The sequence below is a fragment of the Argentina silus genome (genome assembly GCF_951799395.1).
Source record: "Argentina silus genome assembly, chromosome: Y".
In the NCBI taxonomy this organism is placed as follows: domain Eukaryota; kingdom Metazoa; phylum Chordata; class Actinopteri; order Argentiniformes; family Argentinidae; genus Argentina; species Argentina silus.
In genome coordinates, this window is record NC_139654.1 from 3,130,060 (window position 1) to 3,145,000 (window position 14,941).

The 14,941-nt window shown below is 48.7% G+C and overlaps 1 protein-coding gene across 1 annotated transcript in view; it reads right to left on the reverse strand.

Moving 5' to 3' along the window:
- Positions 1-3,459: 3,459 nt before the first annotated feature.
- LOC310823722 (glutamate--cysteine ligase regulatory subunit-like) overlaps positions 3,460-14,941 on the reverse strand; it is a gene marked incomplete at its 5' end in the record, with an annotated part of 27,901 nt that continues 16,419 nt past the window's right edge. The window contains 6 exons of the mRNA XM_083696574.1: positions 3,460-4,283; positions 4,406-4,520; positions 5,044-5,255; positions 5,400-5,456; positions 5,734-5,818; positions 14,049-14,054. Of these exons, the coding sequence (XP_083552700.1) occupies positions 4,075-4,283; positions 4,406-4,520; positions 5,044-5,255; positions 5,400-5,456; positions 5,734-5,818; positions 14,049-14,054 (684 nt within the window). The 3' untranslated portion in view covers positions 3,460-4,074. The remainder of the gene's footprint in view (positions 4,284-4,405; positions 4,521-5,043; positions 5,256-5,399; positions 5,457-5,733; positions 5,819-14,048; positions 14,055-14,941) is intronic.

The following is a 14,941-nucleotide window of genomic DNA, read 5'->3' on the forward strand; positions in this document are numbered from 1 at the left end:
AGGTCAAGAGAAACCCAACCGTTGCAACTATCGGCAAAGGAGGTGACAAGCCCACAGACATGCTGATCACATATTTCTCCAGCTGGAGAAGACTGAAGGTTGCAGTGGCATGGTTTCAGAAGCTAAAGGAAGCTTTGAAGTTGCTGGCTCAGAGAAGGAAAGTGCTTCAGTCCACTATCAACCAAAACACAGTTACTCGAAACGCTCAGAAGGCCATTGACCAGAAGATAGCGGATGTCAAAGCCACACAGGGCAGACAAACAGTCTCTCTGGAAGATCTGGAGAAAGCAGAGAACTCCATTATCTGTTACATCCAAGAGGACGAGCGGCCTCTACAGACTTGACCCAGTGTTGAAGGAGGGAATGCTCAGAGTGGGAGGACGTTTGAGCCGGGCAGCTATGCCAGAGGAGATGAAGTTCCCTGTCATTCTCCCTAAAAGCAGTCACACTTCCACACTCATTCTACGTGACATTCATAAAAAAACTGGACATGGAGGGAGAAACCACATTCTCTCAGAGCTGAGGAAAAAATACTGGATAATCAAGGCCAACTCTGCCTCAAGGAAAATAATAGGAGATTGTGTCGTGTGCAGGCAGCACAGAGCCAAAATCGGAGAGCAGAAGATGGCTGACTTGCCACAGGAAAGGCTCCAGCCAAACTTGCCTGCATTCACCAATGTAGGTGTTGATTATTTTGGCCCTATCGACGTCAAAAGAGGACGCACCACATTGAAGAGGTACGGGGTATTATTCACATGCATGACTAGTAGGGCCGTGCATATTGAAGTCGCCAACTCTCTTGATACAGACTCCTGTATCAACGCCTTGAGACGGTTCACCTGCAGGAGGGGACAAGTGAAACATATCCGGTCTGACAACGGCACCAATTCTGTCGGGGCCGAGAGGGAGCTCAGGGAAGCCCTCTCAGCCCTCAACCAGAAGAAAGTAGAAGGAGCTCTTCTTCACAGGGGTGTACAGTGGAGTTTCAATCCCCCTGGAGCATCCCACCATGGAGGAGTGTGGGAGCGGCTCATAAGGTCAGTGAGAAGGGTCCTCCATTCTGTTTTGAGACAACAGACTCTGGACGATGAGGGGCTGCAGACCATCCTGTGTGAAGTGGAAGCCATCTTAAACAGCCGTCCAATCACCACAGTCAGCAGCAACAGGACTTTGAGCCTCTTACCCCAAACCACATCTTGCTCCTAAAAACCAAGCCCATTCTACCACCTGGAATCTTTGAGCAGAATGACCTGTACGTAAGGCGTCGCTGGAGACAGGTGCAATACATGGCCGATTTATTTTGGAAGCGTTGGAGCCAGGAGTACTTACCTCTCATGCAGGAGAGACAAAAATGGTGCACGAAGAGGAGAAGCTTCACTCCTGGAGACGTGGTGATGGTGGTCGATTCCTCTGCACCACGCGGCTCATGGGTCTTAGGAAGAGTGTTGGAGGTGAAGTCGGACTCCAAAGGCCTGGTGAGAGCTGTCAAAGTCAAGACACAAACCAGCGTTCTGGAGAGACCCATAACAAAGCTCTGTCTGCTGCTAGAAGACACAGAATAGTAGCAGCCATCCGGCTTCAGGAACCCATTGAGGTCTACCTAAAGGTCAAGTAGATCGTCACACCTCACACAATGTTTATTATTATTGAAATCATCGATATTTCTAAGTTTGTTAATGATTGAAGTAACATAGGCTCCTTTAAATTGATATAAGTAATTGTTTTTGTGATACAATTAGGGGCCGGTTATGTAGGAGCCAATTTCTATATTTTTCTTTTGGGACATAAAGTGCTCATTTTCTATGTTGTAATATGTGTGACGGTGATTTCTGTTTAGTGGCTCCCCCTGCAGATGGAGAGGTCCGTTATTATATAGGAAGTGCCAAGGCTACCAGTAGGGGTTTTTGGCTAGGAAAGCACACAGTCTTTAGACCTTGATCTTGACCTTGACAGCCTGTTTGTTTGTTCGCAAATGGTAGCATATTTTAGCTTACTAGATTGCTTTATAATTTTGATAGCCTGCATTTTGAATATCATTTTTGTGGAAAATGGAACAATAAACCGAAGATCATTTTATTTCAACGTAACTCTCGTCTCCGTTTGTTCTACTAGCGTCTACTACAGCCTACCTAGCCAGACCCTGAGCGATATACAATAGGAAATGTTTTAGTCACGACAACCAGGTCAACCTGGCGTCCTGTTGTGTGATGCCCCCCGATCTGACGGTGTACGCCAAGCAGGCGGGGGTCCAGCTACTGACCCACAACGACCTCAAAGGTGGGTGTCTGTCTGGGGGTGTCTGTCTGTGTGTCTCTCTCTCTGTCCCTGACCTGTCTGTCTCTCTCTGACCTGTCTGTCCCCCCTCTAACCTAACCTCCCTCTTCATCTGAGCTGTCTGTCTCTCTCTGACCTGACTCTCTCTCTCCCTCCCTCTCTTTCCATGTCTGTCTCTCCCTCTAACCTGTCTCTCTCTCTCTCTCCTTCCAGAGCTCATCTCGGCGGCGGGCTTCCAGGAGGCACTGTCTCTCTCTCTCTGACCTGTCTGTCTCCCCTCTAACCTGTCTCTCTCTCTCCCTCCCCCCCTCTCCCTCTGAGCTGTCTGTCTGTCTTTGACCTGTCTCTCTGTCGTCTTCCAGAGCTCATCACGTCGGCGGGCTTCCAGGAGGCGCTCCGTGATGACCGCGGCCACCGTAACCGCGGTGACGCGGCGTCGGCCTGGCGCCTCCGCTGGGTCCTGCGCTACACCATCATCGTCAAGAGCCGCGGCATCATCAAGGCCAAGGGCTACCTGGTCCACGCCACCCGGGTAGCGTAGTGTAGCATAGTCTGGTGTAGTCGAGGCTAGCCTAGTGTAGTGTAGCCTTAGCGTAGCATCGTGTAGCCTTGGTTAGCCTGGTTAGCGTTTGCCGGACGGCGCTTGGGTTTAGCCACGCTTAGGGTTAGGTTAGGTACGCTAGGGTTAGCTCATAGCGGCTAACGTGAACCAGACATTGGTTGGTTGGTTGGGGCCTGCTGTTAGCGCTGATGTTGAAGTGCCTGTCTGTATGTCTGTCTGTGTCTGTCTGTCTGTCAGTCAGAGTACGCTAGGTAGCAGCTAGGTGGCTACACACACCCACACACACACATTTGATTGAATTGATGACCCCCCTGCACTAACCCTAACCCTAGAGACCTCTTCACCCCCACCACCCCCCTGTACTAACCCTAACCCTAGAGACCTCTTCACCCCCACCACCCCCCTGTACTAACCCTAACCCTAGAGACCTCTTCACCCCCACCACCCCCCTGTACTAACCCTAACCCTAGAGACCTCTTCACCCCCACCACCCCCCTGTACTAACCCTAACCCTAGAGACCTCTTCACCCCCACCACCCCCCTGTACTAGGGTTAACCCTAACCCAAAACAGAAAACATGTGTGTGACATACCCATCATTTAAAAAATCTAAATCTTTTCCCGCTTGACTTTTTCTCGGCAACGGTTAACCCTAAACCTAACCCCTAACTGTCCTCACGAGCTGATAGGGAGTTAGGGTTAGGTTTAGTGGGGGTGAAGAGGTCTCTAGGGTTAGGGTTGGTACAGGGGGGTAGTGGGGGGGTCACAGACGCCCTACAGGGATAGGGTCAGGGTATCAACCAGACGCCTCCCCCTCCCTCCCTTTTTAATGAAATAACCAAAACGACATCATCTGTTTTTTTTTAATCCATGAATTATTTTATTAGTCATCAATTCAATCAAATGTGTGTGGGTGTGAGTAGCCACCTAGCTGCTACCTAGCATGTTTTAGCCACCTAGCCGCTAGCTAGTGTACTCTGACAGACAGGCAGACAGGCACTTCAACATCAGCGCTAACAGCAGGCCCCAACCAACGTCTGGTTCACGTTAGCCGCTATGAGCTAACCCTAGCGTGGCTAAACCCGTAGCTAAGCCTTTCAACTGAACCTAGGTGTCGTCCGGCATACGCTAACCAGGCTAACCAAGGCTACACGATGCTACGCTAAGGCTAGGCCGCACCAGGCTATGCTACGCTAAGGCTACACTACACTAGGCTATCCTCGACTACACCAGACTATGCTATGCTACCCGGGTGGCGTGGACCAGGTAGCCCTTGGCCTTGATGATGCCGCGGCTCTTGACGATGATGGCGTAGCGCAGGACCCAGCGGAGGCGCCACGCCGACGCCGCGTCACCACGGTCATCACGGTCGGTGTCGCCGTGGGACGCCGTCGCTAATGCCGCGCTCTCACGGAGCGCCTCCTGGAAGCCCGCCGACGTGATGAGCTCTGGAAGACGACAGAGAGACAGACAGGTTAGAGGGAGAGAGACAGACAGCTCAGATGGAGAGGGAGGTTAGGTTAGAGGGGGGATAGACAGGTCAGAGAGAGACACACAGACAGACACCCACCTTTGGGGTCGTTGTGGGTCAGTAGCTGGACCCCCGCCTGCTTGGCGTACGCTGTCAGATCGGGGGGCATCACACAACAGGATGCCAGGTTGACCTGGTTACTGGTGGGCTTCACCTTGAATACGGAAGAGAGAGAGAGAGAGAGACACTGTTAACTGCTTGGTTGGGACAGAGAGAGACAGACAGTTGACGTACGCCCTCAGGTTGACCTGGTTACTGGTGGGGTTTCACCTTGGACATGGAGAGAGAGACAGATACCCCCAGCCCAGGACAGACAGACAGACACCCACCTGGGCCCAGTCGTAGTGCTCCTCCAGGAGGCCCTTGTCCAGGACAGACAGACAGGTCAGAGACAGACACCAACCTGGTCCCAGTCGTACAACTCCTCCAGGAGGCCCTTGTCCAGGAAAGACAGACAGACAGACAGGTCAGGAACAGACAGACAGACAGACACCCACCTGGGCCCAGTCGTGCAGCTCCTCCAGGAGGCCCTTGTCCAGGTTAGACAGACAGAACCACCCCCCCCCCCCCCCCCAGGACGCCAGGTTGACACAGGACACAGGTCAGGGACAGACGCCCACCCTCCCCCCCAGCCCAGGACAAACAGACAGGCCAGAGAAAGACAGACAGACACCCACCTGGGCCCAGTTGTGCAGCTCCTCCAGGAGGCCCTTGTCCAGGTCCGACGTCCCGATGGCGACCACCTTCCCGGACGCCACCAGCGTTTCCAAGACAACCCACGCCGGCCGCAGGTCCGAGAGGGTCTGGGGGGCGTGGTCGTCCCCCGGGGGGCCGGGAGGGGGCGCCAGGATGACCGAGTCGAGTTGGGAGAGGGCGAGAGTAAGACAGGCTGTTGGGGGGGAGGGAGACAGGTTAGAGGTCCGAGAGGGTCTGGGTGTGGGGGGGGGGATGTTGTCCTCCTGGTCGCCAGGGTGAGGGTGAGACAGGCTGTGGAGGGGAGAGACAAACAGACAGGCAGGCAGGCAGGACTCACCCAGGTCGACAGCCTGTCTGATGCACGACTGGTCCGACTCGCACAGGAACAGCTTGACTGCAACGACAACGTTAGCCTGGGTTAACGTGTGGTCGCGTCGTGTGTAATCATGGGCTGGTATCGTTTGTTAGCCCTGGGTTAGCGTGTGTTATCGTGGTGCGTGTGAGCCGGTGTTAGCATGCACTAGCATTTATTAGCATGTGTTATCGTGGTGTGTGTTAGCGTGCGGCAGCATGTGGTGGCGGTATCATGTGTTAGCCTGCGTTAGCCTGCGTGAGCCTGCCTTAGCCTGCATTAGCGTAGCGTTAGCCTGCGTTAGCTTGTCGTAGCGTACCAGACACCTTCAGCTCCTCCCTCTCCTCCGGTGTGATGGTGGTCTCGGCCGCCTGGGGGGTGGAGCAGTCCAGGACGTCAGACTCCTGGAGAGACAGACAGGTTAGAGAGAGAGAGAGAGAGAGACAGACAGGCGTGATGGCCGGAACAGTCCAGGACGTCAGACTCCTGGAGAGACAGACAGGTCTGAGAGACAAACAGGTTCAGGACAGACAGATTACAGAAAGACAGACAGGCGTGCCTGGGGGGGGGGAGCAGTCCAGGACGTCTGACTCCTGGACAGACAGACAGGTTAGAGAGAGAGAGACAGGTTAGAGACAGACCAGACTAGTCGAACCAGAGAGAGAGATTAGCTGACCTCAGCAGAACCTCCCTCCCTGTTTAACCTCCCTCCCTGTTTAACCCCCCCCCCTCTCTGCCTCCCCCCCGTCTCCCTGCCTGTGTGTGTGTCTCCCTCTCTCTCTCCCTGTCTCAGGAGCACCCACCCACACACACGTTTTAGATTAGATTCAACTTTATTGTCATTGTGCAGAGTACAAGTACAGAGACAACGAAATGCAGTTAGCGTCTAACCAGAAGTGCAAAATAGCAGAAAGTGCAATGAACAGTATTTACAGGTAGTGCAATATATGAGCAGTAAGTAGTGCAGTATATGAATTAGCAGTAGCATTATAGCAGAATAAATAGTTCCAGTATGAACAGTGTAGCAGCATATGAGCTGTATGGGTAATGCAGTCTAGCAGTATATATGTGTATTAACAGGAGAGCATGACTTCAGTAATGGAAAAAAGAACTCTGAGCAAACTGCTCACCATCATGGACAATGAAGGTCACCCACTGTACCACACCATCATCCAGCAGAAGAGCTTGATCAGCTGGAGGCTACGAGCACTGACAAGCAAAACTGACAGACTGACTAAATCATTTGTCCCCAGAGCCATACAACTCTACAACATGTCAATCAAGGGCAAAGAGATGGACTTCTCTGCATAACCTCCACCCTCTGTATCACATCACCATCATGTATCATGTCACTGTTTCACCTCATTATCTACAATGTTTACTAGCTATGCTAGGTCTCATACAGAGCCCCTACCTCCCTCCACCAGCCGGGACTAAATGCACTTTAAAAATAGTCCATATTTATGTAGCCCGTATTTAGTTTTTAGTATTTAATGCTATAATTGCACCTTACCTTTTAGCACCTCACCTAACTGCAAAGACATTTACAACTGCACCTCGCCTGTATAAAATACTGCTAATGTTGTATGTGTATGTTATGTGTGATACCCCTATGTCTGTACGCTACTTGGAACCTGAATTTCCCCCTGGGATAAATAAAGTTTCTATCTATCTATCTCAGTAACATGAGGTAGATAGCAGAATAAATATAAATATGAAGTTGTCACTTGACTCACTAAACACGGGTGTGTCTGTGTGAGTGTGTGTGTCTCCCTCTCTCAGGAGCACCCACACACACACACACACGTTGCCACTTGACTCACTAAACATTGACGCCTCTGGGCGCGTGAGTGTGCCTGTATGTGGGTGTGCGTGTCTGTGCGTGTGGAGCATCCAGAGAGAGACGAAGGAAAGGAGGGAGGGAAGAGAGGGATGAGTCTCACCTTCTCCTCCGCCGACAGTAAGGAAAGAAGACAGGAAACAAGAAAGGAGGGAAGGGAAGGAGAGAAGGAAGGAGAGAGAGAGACAGGAGGGAGGGAGGTAAGGAAGACAAGAAAGGAGGGAAGGAAGAGAGAGACAGGAAAGGAGAGAGAGAAGAGAGGGATGAGTCTCACCTTCTCCCCGGCCGACGGCGTCTCGGAGGACCAGTCACTCAGCGTGGCGCGGATACAGTCCTGGAGCTACGGCAACAACAGACAGACAGGTCAGATGGAGAGACAGACAGGTCAGAGACAGCATGGCGCGGATACAATCCTGGAGCTGGAGGGCAACAACAGGTCAGACAGACAGACAGAAAATGACAATAAAACGACATATTTAGTATTTATTTAATCACATTCATAATACACACACACACACGGTCAGTTCGTTAGAGCCAGTTAGCATTCGCCTTTAGCACCCCGTCAACACTGCACTCGGTAGGTAAATTCGTTAGCTTCGTTAGCCCCGTTAGCATTAGCCTCTAGCCTCCCGACCCCCCCCCCCGCCCTTCTTACCTCCTCACTCGGGGACGACGGACACTTCTTCTTCAGCCGGCTCCGGTTGACGAGGTTCCCGGTGTGGAGGTTGAGCGTCGTGGCCCGGGTCAGAAACGAGGTACCACCGGGGGAGACGGTCCCAGAGCCGCCGGAGACGGTCCCAGAGCCGCCGGAGGAGCCGGTAGAGGAGACGGTACCACCGGGGGAGACGGTCCCAGAGGACCCGCTACGAGTACCAGAGGAGCCGCCGGTGTCGGTGGTGGTGGTGGTTTCCATGGTGTCTGTCTCCCCTTCTCTCGTAAAGAAGAAGTAAATGTCGTAAAGATATAATAATAATAATAATAATAATAATAATAATAATAATAATAATAATAATAGTAAATGTCGTAAAATAAGGGAGGTTGGTGTGTTTGAGGGAATGTCGTAAAGGAAAAGAAAATGTCGGAAAGGGACGGGATATGGTGGGTTACCTAGCAACGAGGGGGTGGGGAGATTGTGTGGTTTGAAGGAGTTTCATAAAACATTTTTTTCTAAAAAATGTCGTAAAATACGAACGGTGGAGGGAAAAGGGGGGGGGTTGCCTAGCAACGAGGAGGTGGGTTTGAAGAGCCAAACTACATGGTTCTACTAGCCCTAGGGTTAGGGTCAGGGTTAAGGGTTAGGGTTAAAGTTAACTCATCCCCTAGGGTTAGGGTCAGGGTTTAGGGTCAGGGTCAGGGTTAGAGTTAGGGTCAGAGTCAGGTTCAGGGTCAGAGTTAGGGTTAGGGTCAGAGTCAGGGTCAGGGTCAGGGTTAGAGTCAGGGTCAAGGTTAACTCGTCTCCTAGGCCTGTCTGCACATTTGGGTTGTCATGACATTGCTAAGTGAAGTGTTAACACTGGAAAGAAAACGTCCCCTTTGGTTTCCACTGATGTTCTATTATACTAATGTTCTATTACATAAATGTTCTATTACACTAACGTTTTATTATACTAATGTTCTATTACACTGATGTTCTATTACACTGTTCTATTACACTAATGTTTTATTATACTAATGTTCTATTACACTGATGTTCTATTACACTAATGTTCTATTACACTGATGTTCTATTACACTAATGTTCTATTACACTAATGTTCTATTACACTAATGTTCTATTACACTGTTCTATTACACTAATGTTCTATTACACTGTTCTATTACACTGATGTTCTATTACACTGATGTTCTATTACACTGATGTTCTATTACACTGTTCTATTACACTGTTCTATTACACTACTGTTCTATTACACTGATGTTCTATTACACTGATGTTCTATTACACTGTTCTATTACATTAATGTTCTATTACACTGTTCTATTACACTGATGTTCTATTACACTAATGTTCTATTACACTGATGTTCTATTACACTGATGTTCTATTACACTGTTCTATTACACTGATGTTCTATTACACTGTTCTATTACACTGACGTTCTATTACACTGTTCCATTATAAAAGATCTGTGATGTTATAAAGAATATTTCAGGTTCAAATTCTGGGTTTTTAGGATCCAGTGCTTATTGCTAACTGGCTGGATTCTAATCTCTCTGTTGTTGTAATACTAGTAAATGACCACCAGGTGGTGCCCCCATCTGAGGGCTAGAGGTCTGGGGGATAGGGGTCTGGGGGTCTGGGGGTCTGGGGGTCTGGAGGTCTGGGGGTCTGGGGTCAGAGGTACTGCAGGGGACAGGTGAAGTCTTCTCATGAGAGCCATGCCTCCCATGGCAGGGAGCGGTACTGCAGCGGAAAGGTGAAGTCTTCTCATGAGAGCCATGCCTCCCATGGCCGGGAGCGGTACTGCAGGGGACAGGTGAAGTCTTCTCATGAGAGCCATGCCTCCCATGGCAGGGGGCGGTACTGCAGGGGACAGGTGAAGTCTTCTCATGAGAGCCATTCCTCCCATGGCAGGGAGCGGTACTGCAGGGGACAGGTGAAGTCTTCTCATGAGAGCCATGCCTCCCATGGCCGGGAGCGGTACTGCAGGGGACAGGTGAAGTCTTCTCATGAGAGCCATGCCTCCCATGGCAGGGAGAGGTACTGCAGGGGACAGGTGAAGTCTTCTCATGAGAGCCATGCCTCCCATGGCCGGGAGCAGTACTGCAGAGGACAGGTGAAGTCTTCTCATGAGAGCCATGCCTCCCATGGCAGGGGGCGGTACTACAGGGGACAGGTGAAGTCTTCTCATGAGAGCCATGCCTCCCACAGCCCACAGACAGAGAGGGGAAAAGCAGCCTGCACCTTGGCTGCACCTCACAATGTCACATGATGCATAGATATTACTGTACTAGATGATTACTATATAAAAATGAAGGAATACATGGAAAGTGAAGTTCAGAACATGTACAGCGCCTTCTGAAGGTATTCAGACCCCTTCACTTTTTACACATTTTCTTGTGTTATAGAGTAAATTTGAAATGGATTCAATTTAAAGAATTTGCCATCAATCCACACACAATACCCCAGAATGACAAAGCGAAAACACGATTTTTGACATTTCAGTACATTTATTAAAAGTGAAATACAAAAATACCTCATGGACAGAAATATTCAGACTTTTTGCTTTGACAGTCTTAAAATTAGTTAAAATGCAAAAATGTCATCAACAAATCACTCAATAAGTTGAATTGAGTACATCTTAATGCAAGGATAATAATTCATGTCATTTCGGAATGAATATCTTTGTTTTTATAGGGTCTCTGATTTGCATAGGAATCAATTACACACTGTGTAGATTAGGATGTTCTGAAGACACTGTCCATATTGTACTGACAGAGAAGGAGAGCTGTCTTCACATCCACTCCCTGCTATCTTACACACAGCAACGTAATCCAGCATCACAACTCAAACACCCAATCTAACCAACTCTTATATACATACAGACACTCTCCTGTGTTATTCTCAGAGTTCATCATCAGTCTGATTTGATCATCTAATCATTCATCTGGATTGTTTCACTGTCAGTTGCATTTCCATAAAAAAAATAAAAAAAACATGTAAGCTTCTGTTTTTTTGTCGCTCAATTGCTGAACCTATTTCCTATCAATTACAGTCTATTTTACTATCAGATGCATTTTATTTAATTTAATAATGTATATATACATATATATATATATATATATATATATATATACATATATATACAGTAAAAAATAATATAACTACACACGACACACTACACACTACACCCTACACACTGGGAGAGGGAACATCTGTACATCCAACATCTCATTGAAAACACACCACTATCCAACTGCATCATGTTCTGATCCGTCATCTTTGAGCCTTTGGTGTTCAGTGTGATCTCCCTGAGACTAGTTTACACAGGGTCACTGAACAGCCCTCGCCCCAAAGATAAAACCCTGGGTAGAGGGGCTCAGTGAATGTGGAGTGGAATGTGTGCAGGAGGGTCCGTGTGTCAGAGGAGACGCTGTAGAAGGACAGAGTGCCGGCCGGCCAGTCCAGATACACTCCTACTCTGTGGGAGCCAGAGGAGGGGACAGGTATGTCAGTCTTCTTCTTATTGTGACAGGCGGAGTATCTGTCATCAAAGCAGAACAGGCTCCAGGACTTGTCATTGTATCCCAACACACAGTCATCACCCTCTCCTCTCCTGCTGATTCCTTTATATGTCACTCCTATAACAGCCACTCCCCCACTCCTCTCTACCTCCCAGTAACGGCGCCCAGTCAGACCCTCTCTACACAGCACCTGTGACCAGTAGTCAAATCTCTCTGGGTGATCAGGATACGGCTGCTTCTCTCTCCCCCGTGTCACCTTTTTGTTCTCCTCAGACAGAGAGAGGAGTCTGTGTGCTGTGTTTGGGTCCAGTGTGAGCTCACAGGCATCTGATTGAGAAGGCAAAAATAATCATCAAATCAATACAATTCAATAAATTACAATATTCACAATGTCTTCATGATAAATGACCTCCAGAGACTCTTCTCTTACCCCATGGCTTCAACCTCCCCAGACAGACTCATTTTCGAGGCAGTGGTCCCCTCCTCTCTCTCCCCAGAGAGACTCATTTTAGAGGCAGTGGTCCCCTCCTCTCTCTCCCCAGAGAGACTCATTTTAGAGGCAGTGGTCCCCTCCTCTCTCTCCTCTCCTCAGAGAACCTCCTGCTATAAACCCAATGAACACACGCAGCACGTTAAAGGAGACCAAAGTTCAAAACCAGTGAAGTGAGAAACTACAGTCTGGGGCTCAACAGAGGGAGGAAAGGGACATGAACGCCTGCTGATCCTGGATATACAGTATCTCTCTCTCTCTCTCTCTCTCTCCACTTACGGGTTGAATAAAATTCAAATTAAATCAAAGATGAAAGTTAACTTTGATTACATAAGCCAATCTTTACATAACAAAACAAAACATACAGGAAACCAACTAATTGACCCTTCATAGAGGAGTGTATTGAACACTCACACAGTCAACTTACGGTTGTGATCTGTCTCCCACCTCAGTGCTCAGCTCTGCTCTCTGTCTGGCTCCTCACTGATGCAGCTCTCCCCTGGATGAACTAGTTTGTCCACATTGTATCACCTGATGAAGCACATATGGGGCATATGACAGGATGACAGTTATCACACCACTGACAACTGTTCACGTAAATACACATATTATTCTTTTTTGTTCAATCTTCTAGTGTGTCGTCAACACAACGTCCAGTCTGACAGATCTCCAAGGTTGTCAACATGACTTAGAGACAGAGAGGGGGCGTGGCCTATCTTGTCCAGATTATCTCTAATATAAACGTCTAACATTTAACCTGCTGTAAATAATTGGCAGCCTCCATTAGATAATGTTGAATAGGAGGGAAGTAAATAATGTAATTCTCTGACAAAATTTGGCCATTAAAATGTCTCACACACACACACACACACACACACACACACACACACACACTCACACATGTATGATTTTCATGCTGCAGGAAATAGACTTAAAAGAATGACCAAAGCGAAAATCTGACTTGAAATTAAATGATTATTTGATTGATGATGTGATGTGGGACTCACTCAACAAGGTCTATGCAGGGTTCAAGAGTCACGGTTGTCTGCTGGTCCAGGACAAGGTCTATGCAGGATTCAAGAGTCACGGTTGTCTGCTGGTCCAGGACAAGGTCTATGCAGGGTTAAACAGTCACGGTGGTCTGCTGGTCCAGGACAAGGTCTATGCAGGGTTAAACAGTCACGGTGGTCTGCTGGTCCAGGACAAGGTCTAGTCAGGGTTAAACAGTGACGGTTGTCTGCTGGTCCAGGACAAGGTCTAGGCAGGGTTCAACAGTGACGGTTGTCTGCTGGTCCAGGACAAGGTCTAGGCAGGGTTCAACAGTCACGGTTGTCTGCTGGTCCAGGACAAGCCGACAGTACGAACTAGAAGAAGACTGAACTGTAAAGGAATGTAACAATCAATATAAAACAACAGAGGCTTGAATGTTACAAGTACAGGAAATTATCAATACAATTACACAGTTAAATGTGTCTCCCCTCATCCTCTCTGACCTGACTCGGTCAACGCCTCCCATTTGCTGTACAACGTGTATGTGGGGGGACATGTAGCGTTCGGCCTGTAGAGGGAGCTACAGGACCGTGGCCAGGGTTGTGTCGGCGAGGCTTCGTTGCACACCTGTTGCAAATGAAACCTCGTTGGCTAAGTGCTTAAGATGTGTGTGCCTTTGTCGTTTCAGTAGAAGGGCTGGGAACGAGAGCGGTTTGCCAGAGAGAGGACGACTGTAAAGCCGCGAAAACGTTGAGACGGGCTGAAAAGACTAAGTGTGATAATAAACGGGACAAAATCCCTCACCGAAATACTGCGTCTGCCTCTGTGTACAACGGACTCTGTTACAGTGTAGTAGAGAGCTGCGTGTGTCGAGGAGGGCGACATCTCTCTCTCCTCTTCCCCCTGTGCCAGACCGAGCTTCTCCTTTCTACTCTGAGGAAATGTGTACACCATATAGACTAGGATAGATTCTCTGATTCTCTGTCAGATATAGATATACTAGATATAATGTTACAACAAAAAACAAATTGTGATGTATCCCTTTAATGCAGTAAGAATGTCCAGTAGACGTCAATCAAAGCTATTTTCCATTTTCTCACACCACACTACACTATACACCACTACTCACACAACACTACACAACACACCACACCACACCACACAACACTACACTACACTACACACACAACACACCACACTAAAACACTACACACCACAACACAACACACAACGCAACACAACAAACCACACTATACACCACAACACAACACAACACACAACACAACGCAACACAACAAACCACACTATACACTTTCTCTGTCTTTTTCTCTCTCTCCCTCTACCTCCCACCCTCTCTCCCTACCTCCCTTCCTCTCTCCCTCCCTCCTTCACTGGCTCTCTCTCCCTCCCTCTCTCCCTCCCTCCCTCTCTCCCTCCCTACCTCTTCTCCCCATCCAATCTCTTTCTCTCTCTCTCTTTCCCTCTTTCTGTCTTTTTCTCTCTCTCCCTCTACGTCCCCCCCCCTCTCCCTATACCTCCCACCCTCTCTCCCTCTCTCCCTACCTCCCTTCCTGTCTCCCTCCCTCTTTCTCTCTCCCTACCTCCCTTCCTCTCTCCCTCCCTCTTTCTCTCTACCTCCCTACCTCCCTCTCCCCCTCCTTCACTCTCTCTCTCTCTCTCTCTTTCTTTCACTCCCCTCCCTTTCCTCCTCTTGTTCTCGTTAATTATTAACAACAACATGTACACTTACACACCTTTTACTGCTCAGTATCATAGCTCACACCACACTACACTACACTACACTACACTACACTACACTACACTACAATACACACCACTACACTACACAACACAACACTACACTACACTACACTACACTACACAACACTACACTACACTACACTACGCACCACAACACTACAAACCACACTACAGAACACACAACAACACAACAGACCACACCAGACCACAACACTACACAGAACACAACACAACACAACGCAACACAACAAACCACACTAT